The 27,223-nt window shown below is 35.4% G+C and overlaps 3 protein-coding genes across 3 annotated transcripts; 1 reads left to right on the forward strand and 2 right to left on the reverse strand.

The window, feature by feature from the left end:
* The first annotated feature begins 3,074 nt into the window (after positions 1 to 3,074).
* Positions 3,075 to 5,089, forward strand: LOC110810426 (protein LATERAL BRANCHING OXIDOREDUCTASE 1-like). Its single transcript, XM_022036617.2, has 4 exons — positions 3,075 to 3,422; positions 3,513 to 3,760; positions 3,859 to 4,186; positions 4,599 to 5,089. Exons 1-4 carry the CDS (start codon positions 3,165 to 3,167, stop codon positions 4,839 to 4,841), a joined length of 1,077 nt encoding a protein of 358 aa, XP_021892309.1. The 5' UTR covers positions 3,075 to 3,164; the 3' UTR covers positions 4,842 to 5,089.
* A 5,187-nt stretch (positions 5,090 to 10,276) lies between these two features.
* On the reverse strand, positions 10,277 to 11,949 carry LBO1 (2-oxoglutarate (2OG) and Fe(II)-dependent oxygenase superfamily protein). The gene is made up of 4 exons (XM_022036629.2): positions 11,614 to 11,949; positions 11,282 to 11,529; positions 10,856 to 11,183; positions 10,277 to 10,752 (listed from the first exon to the last, which is right to left on the reverse strand). Exons 1-4 carry the CDS (start codon positions 11,869 to 11,871, stop codon positions 10,510 to 10,512), a joined length of 1,077 nt encoding a protein of 358 aa, XP_021892321.2. The 5' UTR covers positions 11,872 to 11,949; the 3' UTR covers positions 10,277 to 10,509.
* A 4,823-nt stretch (positions 11,950 to 16,772) lies between these two features.
* LOC110824711 (cullin-1) lies at positions 16,773 to 25,909 on the reverse strand. Its single transcript, XM_088216543.1, has 21 exons — positions 25,750 to 25,909; positions 25,354 to 25,434; positions 25,076 to 25,260; positions 24,866 to 24,965; positions 22,160 to 22,345; positions 22,013 to 22,060; positions 21,724 to 21,927; positions 21,562 to 21,639; positions 21,327 to 21,416; positions 21,141 to 21,221; positions 20,966 to 21,028; positions 19,330 to 19,365; positions 19,162 to 19,248; positions 18,937 to 19,086; positions 18,797 to 18,852; positions 18,586 to 18,706; positions 18,339 to 18,500; positions 18,081 to 18,224; positions 17,729 to 17,947; positions 17,469 to 17,636; positions 16,773 to 17,387 (listed from the first exon to the last, which is right to left on the reverse strand). The coding sequence occupies exons 3-21, from the start codon at positions 25,213 to 25,215 to the stop codon at positions 17,286 to 17,288; spliced, it is 2,235 nt and encodes a 744-aa protein (XP_088072669.1). The 5' UTR covers positions 25,216 to 25,260; positions 25,354 to 25,434; positions 25,750 to 25,909; the 3' UTR covers positions 16,773 to 17,285.
* Between the last annotated feature and the right edge of the window lie 1,314 nt (positions 25,910 to 27,223).

A 27,223-nucleotide genomic window follows, 5' to 3' on the forward strand; every position in this document is an offset into this window, starting at 1 on the left:
TTGGCCGGGGCTGCTGACCGGGCCGCTGACGTGGCTGCTGACGTGGCACAACTTTTTTAAATTGTGTTTTGACCCCCGGTTTCCGATTTTCTTTTCAAAAACATTCGCATAATCCAAATTTTCACCCCTTTTTCCCAAAATCAATTTCAATTAAATCCAAATAATATTTTTACTCAATTTTATCATTATTATTATTTTTATTTTCATTAAATTAAATTAAATTAAAAAAAATTAAATAAATAAATAAAAATAAAAATAAATAAATAAAAAAATTTTATTTTTATTTGGGTGTTACAGTCATAGCCTTTCAACGGACAAGACACCGAAAAATCTTCTCTCTTCCCTTTCACTTTCATGCATTTCCCCTCTACTCCTCATTTTTGCCGCTGCTCATTTGCTCTTAGAGTTTCTTATTATTATTATTTTTTTGAACAGGAACTTTTATATGGTAAATGAGATCAAATTGTGGCCGTCTGTTCAAACGGTGTCGTTTTGAAGCAAATAGGTTGTTTTTTAAAAATTACAGAATGACCCCAAATTCTGTAATTTCAATAATTTAGGCTTCTATTTATTTATATAGTAGACTAAACTCCCAAATTTACTTTCAATTTGATCATTTTCCTAATTTTATTATTTATTATTTACTTATTTTTAGATTATATTTTATATTTTTAGGATCCCTCTTTTTTTACTTCTAAAAAGTTTCCTAATGCTTAAATAAACTCTCTACAACATGAATTTACATTCAAATTCTAACTTACGCAAGCTGGGTCATTACACAATGTGTCAGACATTTCATCTGTTTGACAATTCGGAAGCATCTCCTTACGAATAGTGAATGTGTGAGAAGGCATATGACCACTGACTCGGGCTATGAGATTTGAAGATATCAATCATGTGCTCAGAGATTGTCATCAAGCGAGACTGCTTTGGATGAAGAGCATACCTCTTGATGAGTCCACTAACTTCTTTTAGTCGAATATGGATGATTGGCTAATCAAAAACCCGAGAAATAGATGTCGTGGTGTCAGAATTTTAGAGACTAGAGGATTAAATCTGGGATCACTTGCTAGTCGCTTTGGAACCAGAGAAATCATCTTGTTTTTGGGGGTAATCCTTGGAGTATCGACGAGATGAAGCATGTTATTTTTCGTATGGTTGATGACACCTTCTAGGCTACTCTTGTTGTTGCTATGATCGACGGTCGGTCTTATAAGAAGACGGAGAAATTTGTTGGCTAGCGTGTTCCCCCTAGGACTGGATTAAAATTAATGTTAATGGTGTGTTTCGTGCTGGTGTTAACATGACTTGTGCGAGTGACCTGGGTCGTGATGCGAATGGTACATGTTGGGGGGTTTCAGTCAGAATATCGGCACATGTTCTGTTTTACAAGCTAAGCTGTTGGGTGCTTTGGATAGCCTAAATATGGCTTGGAGTTGGGGGGTGCGCAAGGTCATCCTCGAGATGGACAACCTGCTTGTAGTGCAAGTTTTGAACAGAGTTATCCAACAAGAGCCGATTCAGATCAATGTTTGCTCCAACCTCATTCAAACTATTAAACTCTGCTTGGCTAGGAGTTGGACGATTCAGATTCAGCATATTTACCGTGAAGGCAACTGCTGTGATGACTTGCTAGCTAATCACGTTTTTTTAGAATCTACTGGGTTGCACTTCCATCGTCAGCTTTTTTCCGATCTTGTTCCACTCACTAGTGATGACTTTGTCAGTGTGTCTTGTCCTAAAATGTGTAATACTCAAGCTTGTGTTGTTTCTTCTCTCTTTATATATATATATATATATATATATATATAAAAGTTGAGTCAATATTTCGAGGTTCTTCTTATAATCACAAACAAATCTTCTCTCAAGATATTTTTTTAATTCAAAAAACACTATGATGCTTAAGTTAGATTATGAAGCATTGAGAGAAAATTTAAAAGAAACAAAATGTTATGAAAGAAAGAATTATCAAATTTGTAGAAAAATGAAGTAATAAATTCCTAATGTTCTTCTTTTGTGAGTCCCAACGGTTAATGAACAACTTAAGACATGAAAATTGACGAAAAGTTAATAAGTTTTGGGTAATAAAAAAAACATTTGTCTACCAATGATGTCATTATATATATATATATATATCTAAGTTTGGCAACTTGGATTAATCAAACAAAATGTGCATTTGAATATTCATGTGTTTAGTTATTTTATATTTATAGTAATTAATTATTTTTTTATTTATTAAAGAATAAATTATAATAACTTAGAAGACAATTGGAATCCGATTCCAAACAGCCAAGATGACGAAGGAGAACTTCAATGACGACAAAGAAGAATCAAATAATATCTTAACATTAAAATTAAGGAATCAAATTTTGATTATTTATTTTTTATAAACAAAATTATTATTATATATTATTACGTTAAGTTATTTACATATATTCCACTAAGTATTAATATAATTTAAATAAGTAACTATTATATATATATATATATTAACCAAAAAGTATTTTTTTTAAAAATAAAAAATTAACACATGATAAATTTCTATTTTACAATATATATATATATGATTTTATTAAAATTAGTTAGCTAATTATGTTTTTATTATGTTTATAAAGTATATAATACATATTTGTCAAATGATTTGTCCGTTAGCCATATAGTATGAAGCACTACTTACAAGGATTACCCTGTAGAAATTAATGTTATTTAATACACTAATAATTAATTGACTAATCTATATCAATTATAACATAAATTTTTAATTAAAACACATAAAAAAAATTAATTTCATATGAAGAGATGAAAATAGCAAACCGTCTAGCCACTAAATAGTCGACATATTTTATTAAATACTGAGTATATTTTTTTATTTTGTTTTTAATTTTTTTTATAAAAAATTATATAACATAATTTTTATTAATTATATAACATATACGCGTCAAATATAACATTAATTTTTTATTAAATAAAAATATGAAAACTTAGTATATGTAATTTTGATGTAAACTATTAATTTAGTGACATGTGATTTAGAGGAGTCAATAATTTTGTTTGTCCAACCCACAAGTTTCCTGTACAAATAAATACAGATGGAGCTTGCGCATGTTGTGGAAGAAAGTGAGGAAAGAGTGAATTTGAATATTTGAGCATTTTCATTTTCTCTCATGGCGTCTGCACTCACTTTCCCGATCAAGGTAGGCCACATTGACGATGTTCAAGAACTCACCAAGACAAAATCTCCAATCCCCGAAAGATTTCTCCGCAGCGAAGCCGAGAGGTCAACGCTTTCCGCCACTGCATCTCCCCCCATTGAAATCCCCATTGTTGATTTCTCTAAGCTTGCAGCTGCAAACAACCCGGATGAACACTCTACTGAAATTTCTAACTTAGCAATCGCCTGTCAGGAATGGGGATTTTTCCAGGTCAAATATCGTTCTCTCTCTCTGTTTTCCAGTTGGATATATAATATAATATTAATACTGTAGTAAGAAGTTGAAGAGTAATTTTTGCAGGTGATTAATCACGGGATCGACGTGAATTTGCTTGAAGCTGTTGAGAAAGTAGCCAAAGAGTTCTTCATGCTGCCATTAGAGGAGAAAAAGAAGTACCCAATGGCTCCAGGAACAGTTCAGGGATATGGTCAGGCCTTTATTTTCTCAGAAGAACAGAAGCTTGATTGGTGCAACATGTTTGCACTTGGTCTTCATCCTCCATCTCTAATAAACCCAAAGCTCTGGCCAACAAACCCTCCAGATTTCAGGTTCTAAATCTCCACCTTCCTCTACTCTCTTATTACAACTTAATATTCCGAGTGGTAACGTAAAATTTTCTGGTGGGTTTTTGATGAATGTTTTGCAGTGAAACTCTGGAGAATTATTCACGGGAAATTAGGAAACTTTGCCAGAATCTATTGGAGTATATAGCAGAAACTCTTGGATTGAAGAAGAATGTGTTTGAAGAAATGTTTGGGTTGACTGTTCAGGCAGTGAGAATGAACTATTACCCTCCATGTTCAAGACCTGATCTGGTTATGGGTCTCAGCCCTCATTCTGATGGGAGTGCCTTGACAGTTTTGCAGCAAGCAAAGTGTAGCTATGCAGGACTCCAGATTGTAAAAGACAACAATTGGATATCTGTTCAGCCTGTTCCAAATGCACTTGTTATCAACGTTGGAGACACCATTGAAGTAAGAAACTAAATAAATTTGATTATTGTAATTAATTAATACTTACCCTTTTCTTTCTGTCTTCTTCAATATATAATTACTTAGATTAATATTTGTTGATGTGCTTTAAATTCTAGTTTGACTGGTTTAACTTGTTTTAGGTCATATTAAACTGGTTTGGTTTTACTTAAGGTCATATTTAATCGGTTTGTAAAAACTTTAGTATTTTAGATATATTGAAGTTTACAAATTAATTAGTGATTGTACTTTTTTTATCATTATAGTAAAAAAAAATTTATCATTCTCATCCGCAATTGTATATGCATTTCTGTTAAACCACGTAAATCTTATTTATCTTTTCTTCTTTTACTCTTTATTTTAAGTGATTATATGTGTGATTGAGATTAATTTTCATAATAATATCACTGTGTAGGTTCTGACAAATGGAAAGTATAAGAGTATAGAACACAGAGCAGTGACTGATTCGAAAAAAGACCGACTTTCACTCGTAACATTTTACGCACCGAACTATGAAATTGAGATTGGACCCATGACTGAATTTGTTGATGAGAAGAATCCATGCAAGTTCAGAAAATATAATCATGGAGAATACAGCAGGCACTATTTGGCTAACAAGCTACGAGGCAAGAAAAACCTTGACTTTGCCAGAATCTAAAACCAAAAACCATAACTGGGTTAATTCCCATGATTGAATTTTCTGTACAAGTTAAATTTTAGTATATATATATATATATATATATGAGTACTGTGTTGAATTTGGGGGTACCAGTTAATTAAAAGTCCTCTTTGACTCTTTGGTGTAGATGATGGAATAAAAGAGTGAGAGTCAAAAAAGGAGGATGATGTCATTGTCTTGAGTGTGGAAGATAGATTTTTCATGAAATCAAGATTGCAATTTATGTATATATTCATATTATTCGAGAGTATATTAAACTAGGACAATAAAAATTTAACTCGTTCTTCTAGCATGGGTTAAGTTATATCTAATATGATATAATGTATATATAGGTTATTTAGAAATCATATATGTATATTTTACTAGAGGGGAGGAAATTTTCCCATGTTAAAGAATGGAGAATCCAATACATTAAAAGATGAAAGACCTTACAACACATATACGTATATATTAATGTGTATATATATGTAGATACAACTTGGAGGGGACCCAAAAAGATGCTTTTTCAATGTTCAAGACTTTGTTTGCATTACTAAAAAAAAAAAAGGTTTTATTTGACAAAAAAAAAAAAGAAAAAAGAAATTTGCATCAATATGCATGTATATCTAAAAACATTTTTTTTTTTCATATACTTCATTATATTGAAATTAGTCTTTAATGTTAGATACTTATAATTTCTATATATCTCTCGATCTATATATATATATATATATGTATGTTGTTATGTATTAATGTAACGACCCCGAAAATATTAAAATGAAATGAGTATTTAATTATATCAAATGCGGAAGCGAAATCAAAATTTCAGTTAACATCCCTTACACGAAAACCAAAAACGTACTTAAAATATAAAAGATTAAACTAACTAAAAGAGAAACTCGAAAATAAAACTATGATTATGACTACAGAGTCTCTAGGCATCCCTTTCGTCGTCCTCCTGCGGAACGGGCTCGGGAACCATGTCTTTCTGATATGAAATGGTTAAATAAGGAGTGAGCTACACTAGCCCAGTAAGAACATCACGATATCTCACCGTCACGGAGGTAAAGGTGGGTAGAAAACACAAAGGACCCATGGAGTATGTTTTACAACAAATCCTTTTATTTATGATAAAACCTTTACCATCCACTTACCTCGGTGGAATTTATGAAACAATATAAGAAAAACAATAACATTATCATAATCATGGAATAATATAAGCTGTAAAACATAACACTTATCACGCCTCTTGTAATTCAATCATTATACAACATATCTTTTTCTCATTTACCAGCCTACTAGTATCCGTGGGGGTCCATAGGGGTCCCGCTACCCGTTAACCTTTAACATTCATAATCAGTTTCCAGGGCCGTCCCCATACCCCGTCCAGTATGGGCGCCAAAACCATAAACCTCAATACCCCGTCCGGTATGAGGGTGAAAACGGGCCGTCCCCATACCCCGTCCGGTATGGGCGCCAAAACCATAAGATCTCCATACCCCGTCCGGCATGTGAGACCACAATCCCGGTAGGGTTCCCTACGGACCCGGTCCGTCCACCATCTCCCAGGATATCTAGTCAGGCTGACCCCATAATACAATTATCAGTCTACACAATCTTTTATTTTTCTTTTCCTCAGTCAGCATCATCAATTCACATTTAAACAAGCAAATCGTAATTCATGCCAAACAGACAACATACAGTATCAGTTTTTCAGTCATTCAACCCATAATTAATAAAAACGTAGTATATGCACACAAATCTGTAAAATGAACACATCAAACCTCATTTTGCATTTAAAGCTGTAAACAGGCCAAATAACAGTAAATCACTAATCACACTAGACTCGGGCTCCATTAGCCACCTTAAGCAATTTCACACATTCGTTAATTCAAGAAATACTGTTTTATCATTTTGAACTTTAATACCGTGATAGGAAATAAGGTGAGGGGTCCTTACTTGTTTTCGGGATTCGAATACGATTCACAGTGCGCCTACAGGCTGTTCCTAATTTTCCCTGAATTTTTTCCGGGGAACTGAAACGCACTAACGGTACCTGCACGTGTTCCAAAAAATCTCAAATTAGGCTCAGGGCCTCTTTTTGGCCAATATCGCAACTCCAGCACGGCGGCTCCGCCGTGCTCCGGCGACGGCGCCGCCGCTTGCGGCGGCGATTCGCCTCGGGTTGGCTGTTTTCGGACGAATTCGGCCACACTCGCATCGGTCCCTGCGAGAAAACAACCCTAGGGCCCTCGGGGGGCCAAAAAATCACGGAAAAATGGAGCTTACCGGCGGCGGCGCTCTCGGGTGCGGTGGCTCTCGGGCGAGGTTCGTGTTTTGGTGATTCGGCTCCAGTCAACCTGTAGAGAAAAGAATGGTGATCACGGTGATATAAAAATTGCATCAAACGGAGGCCGGGAAGGGCCTCGTCGGAGGCAAAAATCGAGAAGGGGCGCGGCGGCGCCGCTGGTCTTCGGCCGCGTATTCCGGCCGTTTGGCCAGGATTTTGGCTCTGATTTGGCCACAGGAGAAATCAGCATGGAAAAACGAGTCGGGGGTATGAAATTTACCTCGATCGGCGGTCGGAAATTTCCCCGGCGCGGCGGCGGGTGGCGGCGGCCGGCTTCTGGTTCGTCTTCTCCGGCGAGCGGCAGGCGGCTAGGGTTTGTGGTCTGGTGTGGGGGTTCTATTTATAACCCCTTGCCTTTTGATCTCAGCCGTCCATTTTGTTTTAATCTGGGCCGTCCGTTTTTGATTGAATCTGGGCCGTCCGTGCGTTTAAATCTGGGCCGTCCGATCGCGCCCACGCGGATCGCCAACGTGGCCCTTTTTGGAATGACGTGGTTTTGCCACGTGGCAGGTCCCGGTTGGCCGGGACTGCTGACCGGGCCTGCTGACGTGGCTTTTTTTTTTTTTTTCTCGGTCCGGGCGCTACAACTCTCCCCCCCATAAAGAAATTTGGTCCCCAAATTTGCCTCATTACTCTTGATCAAACAGATAGGGATATTGGGCCCTAAATTCTGATTCCAGTTCCCAAGTCGCCTCCCTGGGCGTGTGGTTCTGCCACATGACTGTTACAAATGATATTTCCCGGTTGCGGAGTATTCTGCTTTCTCGGTCCGTGATACTGACCGGTACTTCTTCATAAGACAAGTCCTCTCGGAGTGGAAGCGGTTCGTGAGCCAAGACATGAGAAGGGTCCGGATTGTACTTACGTAGCATAGATACATGAAACACATTATGAACCCGGGAGAGTTCATGAGGCAGTGCAAGTCTGTAGGCAGTGGTACCAATCTTGTCTAAGATTTCAAAGGGTCCAATATATCTGGGGTTTAATTTACCCCTCCTGCCGAACCTACTAATTCCCTTGAAGGGGGTGACTTTAAGAAACACCCGGTCGCCTTTCTCAAAGGCCAGGTCTCTTCTCCGGGTATCGGCATAACTCTTCTGCCTACTCTGAGCTGTCTGGATGTTCTTCCTGATCTTAACTATCTTGGACGTGGTTTCTTCTACCAAATCCGGGCCAAAAAATCTTCTATCGCCCACTTCCTCCCAACAGATCGGCGACCTGCACGGACGCCCGTATAGCGCCTCGTATGGGGCCATGCCGATGCTTGCTTGGTAACTGTTGTTGTAAGCAAACTCTATCAGGGGTAGGTGGTCGTCCCAATGGCCCCCGGAATCAAGGACACAAGCTCGGAGCATATCCTCCAGCGTACGAATTGTCCTCTCTGATTGTCCATCGGTTTGTGGGTGGAAAGCAGTACTAAGAGACAGCTTTGTTCCCATAGCTTGCTGGAAACTATTCCAAAACCGAGAAGTGAATCTGGGATCCCTGTCGGATACCACTGTTACTGGAACTCCATGTAGTCTGACTACCTCCCGGATATACATTCTTGCCAACTTGTCCAAGGGATCAGTCATTCTAATGGCCAGGAAGTGGGAAGACTTAGTGAGTCGGTCAACAATTACCCATATAGCATCATGTCCCGATCGTGCCTTGGGTAGTCCCGATACGAAGTCCATGGTGATATGTTCCCACTTCCACTCTGGAATCGGTAAAGGCTGAAGTAACCCGCCTGGGCGTTGATGTTCTGCTTTGACCTGCTGACATACCAAGCACTTAGATACAAAGTCGGCTATATCTCTCTTCATCCCATTCCACCAGAACCGAGGTCGCATAATTTGGTACATTTTCGTACTTCCTGGATGCATGGCGAACCTTGAACTATGGGACTCTGTCATGATGTCTCTTCTTAACTCACTGTCGTCTGGGACACACACTCTGTCCCTGAAACGAATCAATCCGTCGGCGGAGATCTGAAATTCTGAGCTCACTCCCTGTTCTGCAATCTTCTTGCGGGTTACTAGGGCGGGGTCGACTGACTGAGCTTCCTTTATTCTTTGGATTAACTCGGGTTGGACTGCTAGGTGGTCCAAACATGTGACTCTCTTCAGGTCTCGCAGGCGAACCTGCTGTGTAGCCCCAATGGACCTACATTCTGAAACCATCAGATGGGCTAGGGTGCCTGCACTTTTCCTGCTGAGGGCATTGGCCACTACGTTGCCCTTACCTGGATGGTATAGGATGTCACAATCATAGTCCTTGAGGAGTTCCATCCACCTCCTCTGACGCATGTTGAGATCCTTCTGGGTGAAGATATGCTTCAAACTCTTATGATCGGTGTAGATCTGAAAGGTCTCTCCATACAAATAATGGCGCCAGGTTTTCAAGGCGTGTATGATGGCGGCAAGCTCCAAGTCATGGGTAGGATAGTTCTTCTCATGATTCTTTAGCTGCCTAGACCCATATGCTATAACCTTTCCACGCTGCATTAGGACACAACCCAGGCCCAGATAGGAGGCATCACTATAAACTGTGTACCCTCCTGATCCACTCGGTAGAGCCAGCGCTACAATTAAGCTCGAGTAAATCTGTGCTCTACTTTGTCATCACTCGGACCCATATTTCAGCTTGGAAATCATCATAAAGCTCTTCTTAATTTTGCACTCACACCAAATTTCAGCTAATTTGGACCATCAAAAAGCCATTGCAAATTGCTTGACTAGTGCTTCTTTCTCCACCAATAATATATTTATGTACTAAAACGTGCATACATAATCGTGGGTCTCTCTCTCTCTCTCTCTCTCTCTCTCTCTCTCTCTCTTCTCTAAGCTCCACTAGCGAGAAAGAAAGAAAGAAAGAAAAAGCTTTTCATTTTCTTGAACAGGAATGAATACTGAAGATTCCTTTTGCCAACTTTTCTGTTTGTTTCTTTGGGAAAATATTGGAGATGATGATTGTGTCAGTTTTCCCAACATTTATCCTGCCTTTTTCCTAACAAGGAATCTGATCAGAAACCCCTCAAGAAAAAAGCAACAGGAACATTTTACAATTTCCTTGTGTTTGATTCTTGATTTCTCTCTTTCGCTAATTGAACCCCACAAAGCTTCAATTAATATTAACCAATAAGCTTATAGTTATATGCTCCTTACACATGAGTTTGTATACAGATACATAAATATATTAAACATTCTCATGGCATCATCATTCTTATGTTTCTGTCTTGAATTCTATAACCTACACAACGCACAGTTCTTAGTTAACTTGTATGTATAGAAAATCTAAAATTAGTGGAACCCTCCTGAGGTAGAGTTACTGTTGGGTCTAAATCTTGGAAAAGTCTAGAGCTTTCTTGCCTTGCAACTTGTTTGACACATAATGCTTGCTATACTCTCCATGGTTGTATCTTCTGTATTTGCATGAATCATTCTCATCAACCAATTCAGCCATTGGTCCAATCTCGACTTCATAGCTCGGTGCATAGAATGTTACGAGTGTGAGTCGGTCTTTTTCCGACTCAGTCACTGCTCTGTGCTCCACACTCTTGTACTTTCCATTTGTCAGTACCTACACAATAATATTAATCTAAAGTGATTAGATATTTAATTAGACAAAATGAAAAGGGTAAATGTTAATTAATTAGAAAATTCATATTTATTTAATTTCTTACTTCAATGGTGTCTCCAATGTTGATGACAAGTGCATTTGGAACAGGCTGAACAGATACCCAGTTGTTGTCTTTTAGGATCTGGAGTCCTGCATAGCTACCCTTTGCTTGCTGCAAAACTGTTAGGGCACTTCCATCAGAATGAGGACTCAGACCCATAACAAGATCAGGTCTTGGACATGGAGGGTAATAATTCATTCTCACTGCCTGCACAGCCAACCCAAACATTTCCTCAAACACATTCTTCTTCAACCCAAGAGTTTCTGCTATATACTCCAATAGGTTCTGGCAAAGTTTTCTAATTTCCTGTGAATAATTCTCCAGAGTTTCACTGCAAAACATTCATAAAAAATCCACAAGAAAATTTTATGTTACCAGTCAGAATATTAAGTTGTAATGAGAGAGTAGGGGAAGGTGGAAATTTAGAACCTGAAATCTGGAGGATTTGTTGGCCAGAGCTTTAGGTTTCTTATAGCTGGAGGATGAAGACCAAGGGCAAACATGTTGCACCAGTCAAGCTTTTGGTCCTCTGAGAAAACAAAGGCCTGACCATATCCCTGAACTGTCCCTGGCGCCATTGGGTACTTCTTTTTCTCCTCTAATGGCAGCATGAAGAACTCTTTAGCAACTTTCTCAATAGCTTCAAGCATATTCAGGTCAATCCCATGATTAATCACCTGCAAAAAATATTCTTCAACTTCTTATTACAGTATTAATATTATATATCCAATTGAAAACAGAGAGAAAGAATGATATTTAACCTGGAAAAATCCCCATTCCTGACAGGCGATTGCTAAGTGAGAAATTTCAGTGGAGTGTTCATCTGGGTTTTGTTGATTAAGCTTGGAGAAATCAATAATGGGAATGTCAAGAGGATGTTTTGTGGGTTGTTCAAGTGTTGACCTCTCGGCTATACCACGAACAAATCTACGAGGGATTGTGGCTGGTTTTGACTTTCTGAGTTCTTGAACATCGTATATATGACCTACTTTGATGGGTGAAAGAGGTACTGGCGCCATTGAAGAGGGATTTGGAGGAGACGAATGGACAGAAAACCAGAGAAAGCTTTCCTCTGTTTCTTGAACAAGAATAAGCTCTGTACTTATTTATACAAGAAAGTTGAGAGCAGCCTAACTGTACTTTTTCTAAAGAAATAAATTGTTTATTATTAGTTGTTTGGGTGCAAATCGTGATAATGGTTTGAAGGGTGGGGGGCCGCCATAGCCATGCACTTTATTAAAATTTGAGTAACACATAAAACCAATCTCTTTAGCTTACTTTTTTTAAGTGAAAGTTGATATAACAAAGCTTCCTTTTAAAAAAGATATATTGTCTAGTTTGAATTCATATCTTTATAAAGAATGGTAAAAATATCAATTATTCAGTTAAAAATAACTAATATATTTGAACTAATTTAATATATTAATATATATATATATATATATTTTTTTAAGAATAAATCTTATGAAACATACTTCTTTTATTTTAATAGATGATAACGTGTCTTGTCTATCAAAATATTTCTTTATATTTATAATCTTTTTTTCTTTTTACCATTCTAAAATAAAGAAACAAAAATAAGTTCATATAACAAAATTTTCTTTCAATAAAAACATACCAGATCCATAATCTGAGCCGAATCCATACTCTCCTAAAGAAATATAGAAATATCAACAATTCAATTAAAAAATAATTCATAAACTTGAATTAGTATAATATGTTAAAAAATATATAGTTGTAAGAGTGGACCTTATCAAACATACTTCTTCTATTCTGGTGAATGATGAGGTGTCTCTTCTATAAAAAATAGTTGTATTTGTAATCTTTTTTTACCTTTCTAGAGTAAATAAAAACGTAAGTCTCAATTTAAGTCATTCGCTCTCAACTAAACAAAGAGGAACATATATAATTCCTATCTGAACTCAAATATTATCAATTCATTAAATGTCACTCAAAATATTGTTCGTGATATTAATGAGTATTTGTAATTGTTATAACTTGTGCTATAAGTTCAAAATAACTATTTATTAAAAGCATTTTTACTCAAAAGTTAATTAGTGTTTAGTAAAAATAACGGTAGAAATATTATTATTTAAAAAAAAAATTGTATTTGGTGAAATAACTTTTGAAATTTCATATATAAATTTTTATTAAAAATTAAAATTATTTTCTAAAAACTACAAATTATAGTGTTTATATTCAAACATATCATGCGAATCTTGACTTTAGTTTTTATTAAAAATACTTTACATTTTACTTATTTGATTACACAAATATTTCTGGAATATAAAAGTTGAAGTAAAAAGCTTTTTAGAACTTTTTTAGTAGTAATTTCTATCATATAAAACTACTAGAAGTTAAAACTGAAAGGATGAGACTAGTTCCATAAATAATGGAATGAGTATGAGATAGCAATAAAATATCAGAGTATCTACCTTACATCTTATCTTGAATATTGCCTATATAAAATGTTTAGTGTATAATTTGATTTTCTCCTTGATTCCTCTAAATTAGGACAATGATTTATATTTCGTATTTATAAGCTTTTATAATTTAGAGAATATATGTTGTATATATTCATGTCAGCTCAGTGTCGTTGCAATTATGGACTCACAATCCTCCCCCGCACACGCTTCCTCCTCTATTCCATCCACGAATTCTACCCTTCTAGTTCAACCAGACACCGGTACGTGTACTCCAACCGATCAACGCACCATCGTCTCGTCCAACTGATCAACGCACCAGTCACCGTCACGGATACTCTAATTATTATAGAATTGTTATGTCAATCTCATATCCACTCTGCTAATAAAAACATAAGTTCATACTCAGCCCTATATGAAGTGGATATAGATAGGTGAGGTTCTAACTCGTTATTATTATCCGTAATAAAGAGATCTAATCGCCACATAATATTTATTTGATTTAAAAACATAATAAATTTGTTAAAAATTAAATTAAATTTAATTATTATAGTCCCACTAATATATTAATAACTTAAACTTTCAGTCACGTTAATAAGTTAAATTTTAATAATAAGTAAAATAAAATTTTTTAATTATTATATAAAATCAACTATTTAAAATTAATAGGTTTAGAGGTGCACCACAAATTGCTGTTATAGAAAATAAAAATCTTTGAAAGGTTTTGACAAATTAGACTACTGAATACTGATGATGCAATCTAGTGGAGATCATGACTAAGAAAGAGTAATGTATAGCAACCACAAATAATATTAATAATAATATTGTTTTTAATTAAAGTGAGATTAAATCACATGATTAACTTTTAATGAATGATTAATCGGCTAATCAAACCCAAAAAAAAAATTAGAGACTAAAAAGAATTTTTCTAACAAAAAATTCCATTAAGTCATTCATTCATATTCAAGTTAGAAAATTGCTCTTTCAACTTAAGATAACAAATGTTTTTCAAGAAATTTTTTTTTTATATATATTATTTAAAGTATTTTAGATCAATTTTTTGAAATTATGTTATTCATGTCGAACATAAGAATATTTATAAAACTATTTATCCACAACTTTATTTTAAAAGAAAAAGAATCTAAACTTAACTAAGTTAGCGTTCGTAGAGAGAGAGAGAGAGAGAATGACAATGACTATAGTTTGTCACTTTAAAAAATAGAAACGGCCTATTTAATAAAAATAATTTTTAATATTTCAAGCGTAATTTTTTATTAAAAATTAAAAATTATTTTCTAAAGTTACAAATTATAACTTTAAATCTATCAAAAACATATTTTAATTTTACCTTTTATAAAAAATAAATTCTAAAATTGTATTTTATTAAAAATATTTTTCATTTTATTCATTTAATTGCAATAATAATTTTAAATAGTTTATTATACGGAACCGTTGTTTGTGCTTCATTCACTCCTTTCTTCTTAATTTAGTGTTTTGGGAGGAGTGCTTCCAACTTTACAATTCTTTCTTTACCCACTTGCATTTTCTTTTTAGTGTCTCCTCACACATAAACTCCATTTTCCAAATAATTAATAATAATAATTCTCTTAATCAATTAATTAAGTAATGTTACTAATAATTAGTGTTGACTACTAAATAAAGTTACATACTCGAGAGCTAACCAATAAATTTTAGAGGATGGAAAATAATTCAAGGTTTAACTAGGCACTCGTTCTTTGTTCATAAAAAGCTCGGGTTTGGAATCTTCTCAATTGAATGTATTTGGTGTTGTAAATGGAGTTTATTGGATCGATTATTTTAATTGACAGAATATCAACATATAATAATTTAAATATATATTATGAAAGAATTAGTAAATTCAACGAATACTAAATGTAAAATATAAGAGATAAGATTTTAAATTTAGTTTTTTAAAAAAATTTAAAATTAGTTTTAAAGTTATCTTTCTATTCTTCTCGAGACATCACTTTTACTTTTGTAACTATAGAAGAAGTCGAGACGCAACCTTCTTCCACCATTGATGTGCGACCAACTCATTTAATTATGATTATTTTTTCTCGTGGGAAGAAAGATGATGAGGAGGATTTATTTATAAGGTTATGATTATTTTTTATTTTTTAATACAATTTAATTAGGTTAAGTTATAGTCAATTCATAAGTTATTTAAATTTATTTTATTTTATAATTTAATTATTTAAATATAAAAATAAATTTTAATTATAAATTAGACTGTATAATTAATTATAAAATTAAGATCCTTATATAATGAATAAATGAGCAAGTGGTGTTGTTGGGCACCCAGCAATTATTAGTTTCATCGTCCAGCGATGAGTAATGATGACGTGTGAAATTGGAATTAATAATGAAAACCACTCCAATTTTTCCGTCCATTTGATTCCAACTATCAAATCAAATTATTATGAAAAGTACGACCTTATATTATATTATAATAAAACATTTAAATATATATTTGATCAAAAAAATTCATATAACTCCTACATTTTATATCTAAATTCCAACCGTATTCATCTAATACATTTCCAATATAATTTTGTGTTTTAAGCATTACAACTCATGATAACATCAAATTTCGCCTTTTTCATTTAAGTGGTGTATTTACGTCTTTCTTTCTTAATGGTTAAAAATTTACGTGTCTCGAGATATATTCTTTATAAAACAATCGGTATTTCACTTTTAATCTAAATGATGTACTTTATCTCTTCTTAAGAAATTAAAATTTCGAATGTCTTAAAATGTGTCTTGCGTAAAACAGTCGATACTTAACTCTTAACCTAAACGGTGTACTAATTTCTTTTTTATTAGATTCAAAAGTGTCTTATGGTATGTCCACGAAAAATGTTTTAAGTCATAAATCTTTTCTAAAGAGAATATATTATTTCCTCTTATCACAGTTCTAAAAAATTTTGATAATTTTTAAGAGAAAAGAAACACAGTATTTCTTAGTAATAACTTTAAATAAAGCTATCTGTAATGCTTGTTCAAAGTACAAAAATTTAATCATAGATTTTTTCCAACCAATAAACTCAATTACAATTAAGCTTAAAACCCTTATAAAGATAAGAACGGGCAACAACGCTTGTGGCCCAGTTACATAAAGCTTACTTGCAGAATCAGGACCACACAAGTTGCTGTTAATGCACATATAGATATATATATATATACACACACACACACTCTCTAGCATGTATGTATAGATATATATATATATATATATCCATGTCCTGTACAGAGTATCTTAAATATACTTCATCCATAAATAATGGTCACGTGGTGTCTTTAAAGGGTAGAGAGTATCATTTCTTGGAACGTAGACAAGACGAAGAATCTTATTTGGCAAGATGATTGGAGGAACTGAATCAATAATCTCAATGGATTGAGAAATAATTAGAGATCATGAACTCGGGACATTGAAAATCTCCTTGTAAAATCTAATGCACTGAATGAAGAATCCAACATTTGCAATCTGTCAATCCTATAGCATCTTCATTACATTAAACGAAGGCATATTCTGTTTCTGACATAAGAATATACACAAAACGCATAGAACATAGCCAGAGCCATGGATTTCATATTCAACGAGATATATCTCACACAAACATTGACGGCCAAGCCAAAATAGAATTTTCGATTTTCTTGCATCAGGAAAACAACAAATTAATAAACAAGAAGCAGGATATAAGTTATGAAATATGGCTTTGTTAAAACAGCCACCGAGGGCCCCTTGGCGAATTGGAATTCCTTATCGAATCAACTACAGTTTCTCCGCCATGGCTCACACTTATGTCCATACCAGGCTCTGAAGGCAAAATGTACAAGCATATAAGCTCCTGATGCTTCCCTGCAAACACCAGAGATGCACTTACGATGGAATCTTCTGTGTTCAAGCTACTTCCCACAAAGTTTGATTTTTTTGGGCTATTTGCAGTGGCAACTGTCGCTGTTTAGTCTGTATAATCATCTAAGTCACCTCATGCCAAGTATCTGAACAGGTTTGGATTATCTTTGTCCCTCTCCAGATAGTCTCGAGATATCAGATCTTCAATCCGCTTTTTAATTGCCTTGAAATCAGGCTGCAATTTTGAAGTTTAATTTTAAGAACCAAGTACCACAAAGAAGAAAATAGTAGAAGAAAACTAAGTGCAGTGACAAACCTTGAACATGCGTCCCAACTGCTCAACACATTCCATAACCAACTGTTGATGACCCAAAACTTTTCGGCTCTTCATGATGCGCACAATTGAAGCGTCAATTGCGTACCGTCTGTCCTTATCAACATCTTCAATTACCTTCTTTTTCTCATCAAGAGGAGGAAGAGGAATCTGCATGTTGAACAAAGTCAAATGACGTCATTAGGTAACGCGGGATGGTATTGCCAGAATAAACAATTCAACTGGGAGAAAGATTTGGATACCTTGATTCTCCTCATTTTGTCAGTGAACTTGGAGTTGAATTCAAAGGAATCAGTAGAAGATATAGTTTTTGTGTTTGGTTCTTTGTTAAGAATCTTATGCTTTGCACACGACAAGGAGTGGAGCAGTCTAACGACATCATCATCATTCAAGTTCAATTGAGCCATGATCTCTGAATAACTCAATCTATCCGAGGAATTGAATAGAAGCAATGCAGAGGCCTATAACCCAAATTACAGAAAAAATTAGCAATTTTGAAATTCATTCTAGCGGACAGGATCATTACTCTGCTAAAGCTACAGGAAGGAACAGGGAAGGAAAGATAAAAATCATATATATACCCCCATTTTTTACCTGATAGGTTGTGACAATTAGCTCCATGGTTTTTGGTTCAAATTTCCCAATAAGGTTACAAGTTCCCAGAGAATATATCCAAGTAAGCTTTCTGTGCTTTGTTTTAGTTTGGTAGAATTCTCTGAAAACCTCAACACATTTAACCTGAAGCCACAGTGATGCAGAAGTGTAGGTGTCAGCAATACTGCCTGGACTTCAAAGGCCAAAACTTAATCTAAAGTTTCCTGTCCAAAGATTTTTGTTACAAAAATTGCATACCATCTCTGCTGGAAGGTTGAGATCAAAAGACTTGTAACTTGGCCAGAAACCAGTAGTCAGGACAGTGACGGTCAAGTCAATCCCTGGATTTGCATTTGGATTATTACTTAGGTACTCCTCAAAGCTGGTTTGGTTTTCCCTCGCCAATGTTAAATCAGTAACCTAGAAAATAAGACCTCAATAAGTCAACAGCTCAAGCAAACAAGCAATAACTTCCAATGGACTAGGACAATTGAAGGCAACTGACCATTCCCTCCATCTTTGAGGTGAACTGACCACCACACTGCTGCTTCAGTTTTGTCAAAATACTTCTCTCATGGTCGTCATTAGCGCTCTTGTCAAAAAGAAGACGCCGAGCAAGCTTTTTCCTGCCAGGATTAATGCAAAACTAAAAATTATCAGAAAAACAGGCCTAAATCATATCCAATGCAACTATCCATCCAACAACATAGAGTTACCTATAGAATTCAGCAAACAGGTCTTTGTCACTTATATAAGCAAGTAACTTCACCACCTGCAAATCAATAACAAATACAATTATAGTCTTACATCACATCTAAATATCTGAAAAAAGCACCAGAATGTAGAAACCACAGACCTTTTCAAGTGTTTCTTCAATAGCTTCATCGCTAAGTTTCTCACTTCCACCTTTCTTTAGAATATTATCACAAAAAGTTGCGAGTAGCTCAGCACTTGAGCTTCCAGCAACGCCCTTGTTGCAAAAGACTTCAAAAGCTTCCTTCAAAGCCTAGAGGGAAAGATAGCGGTCAAAATATACCGGAAAAACAATCTAACAATCATGAATCAGTTCTCCACCACCAACCTTGTGGAAAAGACTGTGGTTCTGAAAACAATCATTAACATAAGCCAGGTATTTGTCATGCAGCTCAATCACTTTCTTAACAAAAACCTGTAAACCACAACTTTTGGTCAAATTTCAATGTGGGTACAAAGTCAACCAATCAAACCGACATAAATAAGCAAAACTTACCTGCTCTTGCAGCCCAACCACATCCTTTTTATCTGCCTGTTTCAAAAATATACATATTTCTCATGAGAACCACAGCTTCGCTAGATACATGAAAAGCAGAAAATTTACATAGCCCACTCACCATCTACATAATTGACCATATACAACATGTTGAGCTTTACTCAAATTTCAATTCTAAATATTAGGAATGAGGACAGAATAACAAATGGAGTAAATATTTAAATAGAAAGCATTCTAGTTCCAATAAGTTCATTGTCCAATTCGAATTACACGTTCATGTAATTCTTCTTGATAAGTAAGAATATAAATCTATTATTGTGAAATTGAATAAATGTGTGGAGTTGCTACAATTAAGTTTAAATTAAATAATTAAGATGAAGTAATTAAATGTGAATAGAGTAGACTTGAACCAAACACAACAAAATATTCAAAAACTTCATAGCATACTGATTTATATGGACATGTTGATAGTGATGTACACACTCATACACAGTGAGAGTGATCATTGATTTCAGGGAAGGGAAGAAGGTTTCTCTGTTACAAGTGAAACAAAAGATTTACCCAGGCTAGTAGCCTAGTGGTCATCCATCCCAGCCCCCTTATAAGGTGCTTATGTTCAAGCCTTACCAGGGTGGTTTTCTCCTCCATCAAAATAAAATAAAACAAAAAAGTGAAACTTAAGATTTAGAAATGGTCAGTGTATATTGAGTGGCCGGTGATCGCAGAGATTTCATATAAGCTACCATTAGGGCATAAATGCCCCACCTACCCTGAAAGCACTATGTAACAAAATCCCTCTTAGAGAATCACATCCCCTGAGTCTCCCCAAAACTTCTCCCCAATAAACACGACCAAGTCTACCCAACACATCTTCCAAATAACACAACCAAATTTGTGGACCCTGGGCAATTTACATCTGAATCCTTCCACCTCCTCAGCCAAGCTGGACAACCCTCAAATGACTGAATCTGACATCACCCATAGGCACCCATGCCTACCCTAGCATGAGTGGATCTACACCCTAGGGGTCTTGCCTCTCTGACGACTTGGATGGTGGATATATCCAGTAGAACTAGGCAAGTCAGCTACTGACCAGGAGGACACAATGGTGAAACTCTTTATACCATCAAGTGTCATTTTCTAAGTCAAATCAATTGTAAAACCACAGCATATCTCCTGCAACCTTGCAACAGAGACATGCCAAACCTCAACTTTAAGGGCAATAATTATATATAACACAGCATCCTATGAAAGGTAGCTTTGGCATTTTGTAAGTGCCAGCCTCAATTCTGGGCATACCCAGTCTCATCTTTTTCGTTCTTCGGAATCTATTATCCATCTCTCCTAAAATTCCTCTGATGACTTCACCAATAGAGGATTTTTGCCAGAAAAAGTTCTGCTGCTGCTCATGCTTTGCAGGTTTTGCAGGTGACATGGAGGGGCCCAAGTAACAAAACCACAACAGCTAATATTTTGCGGATGAGTTTACATATGGAAATTCAATACTACAATTTTAAATGCCAACATCCATAAAACAAATGGGCAGTATTTTGTGCGGATGAGATAATAAGTTAAAAACAACCCCTCATAACCATACCCTAGAAGCCAATTGAAATCAAGATAGTTGCAAACAGACCTTTTTGTTGCTTGCAGCATCTTCAGCATGTTTGACCAAAGCTGTGCCTTCAGCAGTAACATGCTGCAGCATGAACATCGGATCACATCTTATAACAAAGAACATATAAATGCAAGAAAAATATATTACTGCAGTAAGATCTCATTCGTATACTACCATACTGCATGGCACTGACCTGTTTAAATATAGCAGAAACGGGATCTAATCCTCTTGGTATTTTAGAAAAGAGCCTAAACATTCTTGACAAATCCTCCACCTAAAATAGTATTTCCGAAGAAGAAGAAAACAACTGCTTGTTAATTACAAATAAATCAAACATGAACTTCAGAATTTATGCCATAAATCCTTATTAAGCATTCACCTTGTCATCTCTGAGCAATGCATGGCACCCAGAATGCTCCTTTTCAAGCAGTTGGTTGGCATAAACAGACAACAATTCGTGTTGGACTTTCTATAGAAAAGGAAAAAGATAAATAGATAAATAAAAACACAAACAAATTGCTCTATCTTAATTTTAGCCTCTAAACATTATAGAGAGAGGACATATAAGAATAAAGACAAGATGAAGTGGATTTCATCGCAAAACAAGCACAAACCTCCAGTAACTTTGGCTCACTACTGGAGTGCAGGTAGTGAGAAACCCTATCTTTCTCCCGTTTCAAACACTCCTCGGCCTAGAGAACAGCAGCAAGATAATTAGGCATCACTTAAAATGGGAAACATATAAACTGGATTAACAACAGAAACATGAGGCACACTTTCAACATGTAATCTGGACACGAATCTTCTAAAATCCAGTTTGAAGCCTTCCGAGAATAGTATGCAGCGGTATCTTTTAGCATAGCAGCTTCAAAGTCGTTCTCATAGTGATCCATTTGTCCCATTCCAATTTCAACAAAAATATCTAGAACATTCTTGAGTAGAGCTCGATCAATCTGTTCACCTTCACGTTCTTGATCAATCTGATATAAGATGATTTTGTAATCTTATCAGGGCATTCCTTAAGAGAAGCCTACAGTATAAATTGAAGTAGAACTACAAACTTACCAGGGATATAACAGCATCCCTTACTTTTGCATTTAATTCCTGGTATACCTGAAAACAAAGAAACCGTATCCCAGGGTTAATGAATGATACAGGTTTCAACCATAAGAAGAACAGAATATCTTGATACAGGTTTTCAACCATACATACCAGATCGCGGAAACAAGTGAGTCCAACTTCATTAAGGGGAGGCAGTGACCTCCGAGCAATAAAGTAGCGATCGAGATAATGGAAGAAGCGAGAAAGCCACCTAACCATGACCTTATGATTTGCCCACCTTTTCACGAGTTCTCTCAACATAAATTCATCATGTTTTTCTCTTAAAGATGGCAATACCTGAATCAGAAAGGAAAGGCATTTTAGTTTATAGAAATTTGGAGAAAAAACGGAGCTATTTAACAAAAATGTTGCCTTACTAAAAGTGAATACATCAGACCTATGAGTTTAAATTTTTGAAAGATAATTAAAAATTCATCATTCATTCCAACAGTTTGACTGTTCAGCCACCTTAGTAATATGATCTAGTATGTGTTGACCATGTATCAGAAACATGGCTCCTCTATTTTCACTCTGTTTTTGTAAGAATTTCTACGGACTCGAATTTTACAGTCTCTTTTTGATAAGGGTCAGTCTACCCCTTTTAGAAAGGAATTTTCTTTTCCACCCAGCATGTTTTCTCTCAAACATCTCAACCAACGGATTCCAACTTCTCTCCTATTTTTGAATTTAGCCCCCAGAAGAATGCCAAGATATTTAATTGGTAATTTTACGGCTTTGCAACCCATGACCCAAGCAAGAGAGTTTCTAATTCTACTCTCCTCAAAACCCACTAACTCAGACTTGTTCAAATTGATTTTCAACCCTGAAACAGCTTGGAAAGATAGGAAGACACATCGCAGGTTAAGTAGCATATCAGCTTCTGGTTGACGTAAGATCAATGCGTCTTCTCCGAAGAAAAGATGAGGGATTTCTAATTGTTTTCCATTTCTCCACATAATGATACCCCTTAGTAGCTTTTTTTCCCTCCCTTGTTCCAAGAGCTTGTTCAAAACTTCCACAGTAATAATAAACAGTAAAGGAAAAAGAGGGTCTCCCTATCTCAAACCTCTTGACGACTTAAAGAAAGAGGAAGGTCCTCCATCCACCAAAGTTGCAAAGCTTGTGGTGGAAATACAAGCCATAATCCATCTCCTCCATTTCTGCCTGAAAACAAGTCTCTCCAAGCCCAACAGACATGGTCAAAAGTTTTTTCCATATCTAGTTTACAAGGAATACCAACCCTCCTTTTGCTAACCAGATCATCCATCACTGGGAAGTTGAAGAATATGAAGCTCTCTTCAACTTTTATCCATGTTAATAAAAATAGGGACCAGATTGTATGGAAACTGAAACAAAATGGAGAGCTCACTCTTAAATCTTACTACAATCCATCACAGGGAAGTTGAAGAATATGAAGCTCTCTTCAACTATTATCCATGTTAATAAAAAGAGGGACCAGATTGTATGGAAACTGAAGCAAAATGGAGAGCTCACTCTTAAGTCTTACTACAATTATCTGGGGAGAAGAGAGTCAAACGGGATTGCCAAATTCCCGGCTTATCAAATCTAGAAAGTGAAGGCACCTCCAAGTTTGCTTTCTTTGCCTAGCAGATGAGTCGTGAATGCATTTTGACAATTGACAAGTTGATGACAAGAGGAAAAATTATGGTGAATTGGTGTTACTTTTGCAAAAAGGCTACAAATACCTGTAATCACGTTTGTCTTTGGCGCCCTTTGACTTATAAACTATGGGCAATGGTCTACAACCTATTAGGGATTAACTGGGTTATTGCGGGAACGGTGAGAGATAAGATTGGGCTTGGGAAGGGTTATGTAAAAAGAGGAAAAAAAAAAGCTTATTTTGCTAACTATTTTTTGGTTTTTATAGAAAGAAAGGAATAGTAGGGTTTTTAAGAATATTGAGGGTGAGATGCCTGAAATAAAGGTAGATGGTTTCATTATTTTGCCTCCTTATTGTTGGGTCATGACATTTATAGGTTGGACAATTTTGCAAATGCCATTGATATACTAACACAATTATAAAATTTTTGTAAATGGGTGGTACTCGCTTAGTACCTTGTGAATATACAATCTATACTTTTTATCTCAAAAATGAAAACTATTTAAATATGCATTAACTAAATGGTGACATTGAACCCAAACCCACAGCTAAAGTACCTTGAGACCCATGTACAGAACATATCCATCAAGATTATTCATATATCCCTACTAATAGAAGAGGAAGTTATGCCTCATAAGCATCTTCTCTCATTAACCTAAAGCGAGTATGCACTTTTTAGGAATAAACTATCAGAATCAACAAGAAAAGAGAAAGTTTCCAAAAGAAAACAGCATGCTCAAAAATTTGAGGAGAATATATAAAGCCAAAAAAAAAAAAGATAAGGCCAAACATACATCTGACTCACTTTACAAAGAAATAAATGAACATGCATTGAATTCCTTATATAGATATATAATTCATAGTTGTGTTAAAAGTAATATCCACTCCTTTAGAAAACTTATGAAGAAATAAATGAACACGTATATGATTCATAATTGTGTTAAAAAGTAGTATCTAGTCCTTGAAAACAAACAGAACAAAACAAACTCGAGCCAGAATTGCAAGGATACACATTGCTATTTGTGAGTTAAACGACAGTAACATCCAATCGTTTAGAGAAACAGAATCAGAATATCAGATGCATGGTGGAAAAAAGTTCAAACTAAATGTGGCATCTCAAATTCCAATTTACAGTAGTTGTCTAATTGAACTTTTTAAAGCAAAGTGACCATGTAATGTGATCTAAACTTCCTCACCGTTGAAGAGATGTATTCTTCAAAGGATTCCCGATACTTGTCGTAGAGTTGTTGAGAGTAATCATGAGGCGGCTTTTGAGTACACATGTTATAGATGGTGCTACAAACATAATCAAGGAAAAAAAATGTCCACAATAAAACCATTAGATGAAAAACATTATCAAAGAATGAAGGTACAGAGAAATAGAAAAGTTTTATAGAACTGGATACGTATAAAGCATCATGTAATCCTCTGAGCTAAACTGAGGCTCAGGCAGTCCTTCAAGAATGTTTTTGAGTTTTGTGATCCCCTTCTGCATAAACTCCCACCCTTGTTCCAAGTCGATTGTCTTCCTTTCATTCATTGTCATATCGCCACACCCTAGTTCAATTATCAACCCGCAAAACCTAAATATCTGCAAATTAAACTTTCAAATCATGACTGCTCAACTCACTTTCAAGCTCAAATGATAATCACAGCTTCACAATCCAAACCCAATCAGACTCACCAACGCCAATTACTCCTCAAACAGAAAATCACAAGCTGGAAAAAAGACGTTGCCTCCGCAAACCCTAATTTCTGCTGGAAGCTGAGAAAACAAAAGGAAACGTCTATTTTACATAACAGGGCACCATAAAGCCAAACATAAAGCTAAAAATGTGGTTCTTCCACATCCATTTCCCACGATTTCTCGGAAATCAAAGGGCTGAAAGACCTGAATCATTCGCGAAAAAGGAAAAACCATGAAATACAGCTTAGGAGACAACCATAAAACAATCAACAAAACCCGATTTTCCAAAATCGAAAAAGAATGAAAAGAAAGAGATCCGGTAACACAATTATACACAGAAGTCGCATGCATCTATAAACGCACAAATCATTTCGTTATGGAACGAGATAGAACCTGATTGAAAGGAAGCAATGAAGGGGAAGAAAGACGAATTCCGACAGGATATTGATGGGAAAACGTGAGATGTACTATGCCGCTTATGAGTTTTCGATCTTCGAAGTAATTTCATGAAATTTTCAATTTTATTAAATTCTTTTTAAAAAAAAATATCCAGGATTTAATTCTTAATTTAATGGGAAAATAATATGTGTTTTCTCTTTTTAGCCTAATTTACCGTCATAAGATTATATTTAAAAAATTCAAACAATTCAATACTCTTAAAAATTAATCAAAGTTAATCTAACTTAACTAAATTAATCAAAATATATGAGACTAAATAATTTTAATCAATTCGATTAATAACTAAATAATCTCAGTCCCATAAGATTATATATAAAGAAAATTTTCAGATCATGTTAATTGATTGAATTTTACTAAATTAATGGAAATTAATATCAATAATTTTAATTGATTTAGTTAATAATTAAATAATCCTAATTGACGAAAGAATTTAAATATTATTGTAATACCTAAATTAATTTATTATAATTTAAATTAATTTATAAATATAATTTTTAAATTTTAATTTAATATAAAAATGAAGGAAAATAGGAAAAGCATGAAATTGAAAATAATTTTAAGAAAAATAAGTGAAAATTTGGGTTCTGAAAGTATTTTAAAAAGAAGAATCAAAAGCTAGAAATCAAAATGCAATTTAAAAAAGTTGTACCACATAGGACGCTCAATCAGTGGTCCCGACGAATCGGAACGTATTGCGTGGCAAGAGACGCTGACGCGGTGCCACGCTGGAGGCCACACGGGAGATCCACGTGCCCACGATCAGACGACCCAGATTCATTCCCGCACACACGGACGGTCCAGATGCGTTCCCTCTCTAAATACAATCGGACGGTCAAATTTAAACGCGATCGAACGGTTCAGATCAAACGCGATGGACGGTCCAAATTAAAAGGAGATGGATATAAATAACTCTTTTCACATCAAACCCTAACCCTAGTCGCTAAACACCCTCGTCGGCCAGTTATCAGGAAGGAAAGTCGCTGCCACCTGCCGCCGCGCCGGAGCCACTTCTGACTGCCAAAAGAGGTAAAAATTTACCTATTTGCTTGGAATTCAATTTTAAACACCCCCATGGCCGAATTAGAGTAAAAAGACCAGTAGATTAGTTGAAAACTGCGGGCAAAGCCTAGCAGTGTCGCTGCGAAAAATTTCAAAAAATGCCTCCGATGAGACCTTTCCCGATTCTTGTTCTGCGTAATTCTTCCACCATTGTAATAACTGTTTTCTTTTTTACAGGTTGACCGAAGTAAAACACACAACCACAAAGGTGAGACAGTGGAGCCGTCACACTGGAGAACTCCGCCGCCGGTGAGTTTCGATTTTTCGTTTTTTTTTTACCAACCAAGGTCCCTTAACGTGTTTTCTCGCTGGGATTGATGCGGAACCGACCGAAAATAGCCAACTCAAG

The sequence above is a fragment of the Carica papaya genome, chromosome 3 (assembly GCF_054855325.1).
Source record: "Carica papaya isolate Zhongbai chromosome 3, ASM5485532v1, whole genome shotgun sequence".
Lineage (NCBI taxonomy): Eukaryota > Viridiplantae > Streptophyta > Magnoliopsida > Brassicales > Caricaceae > Carica > Carica papaya.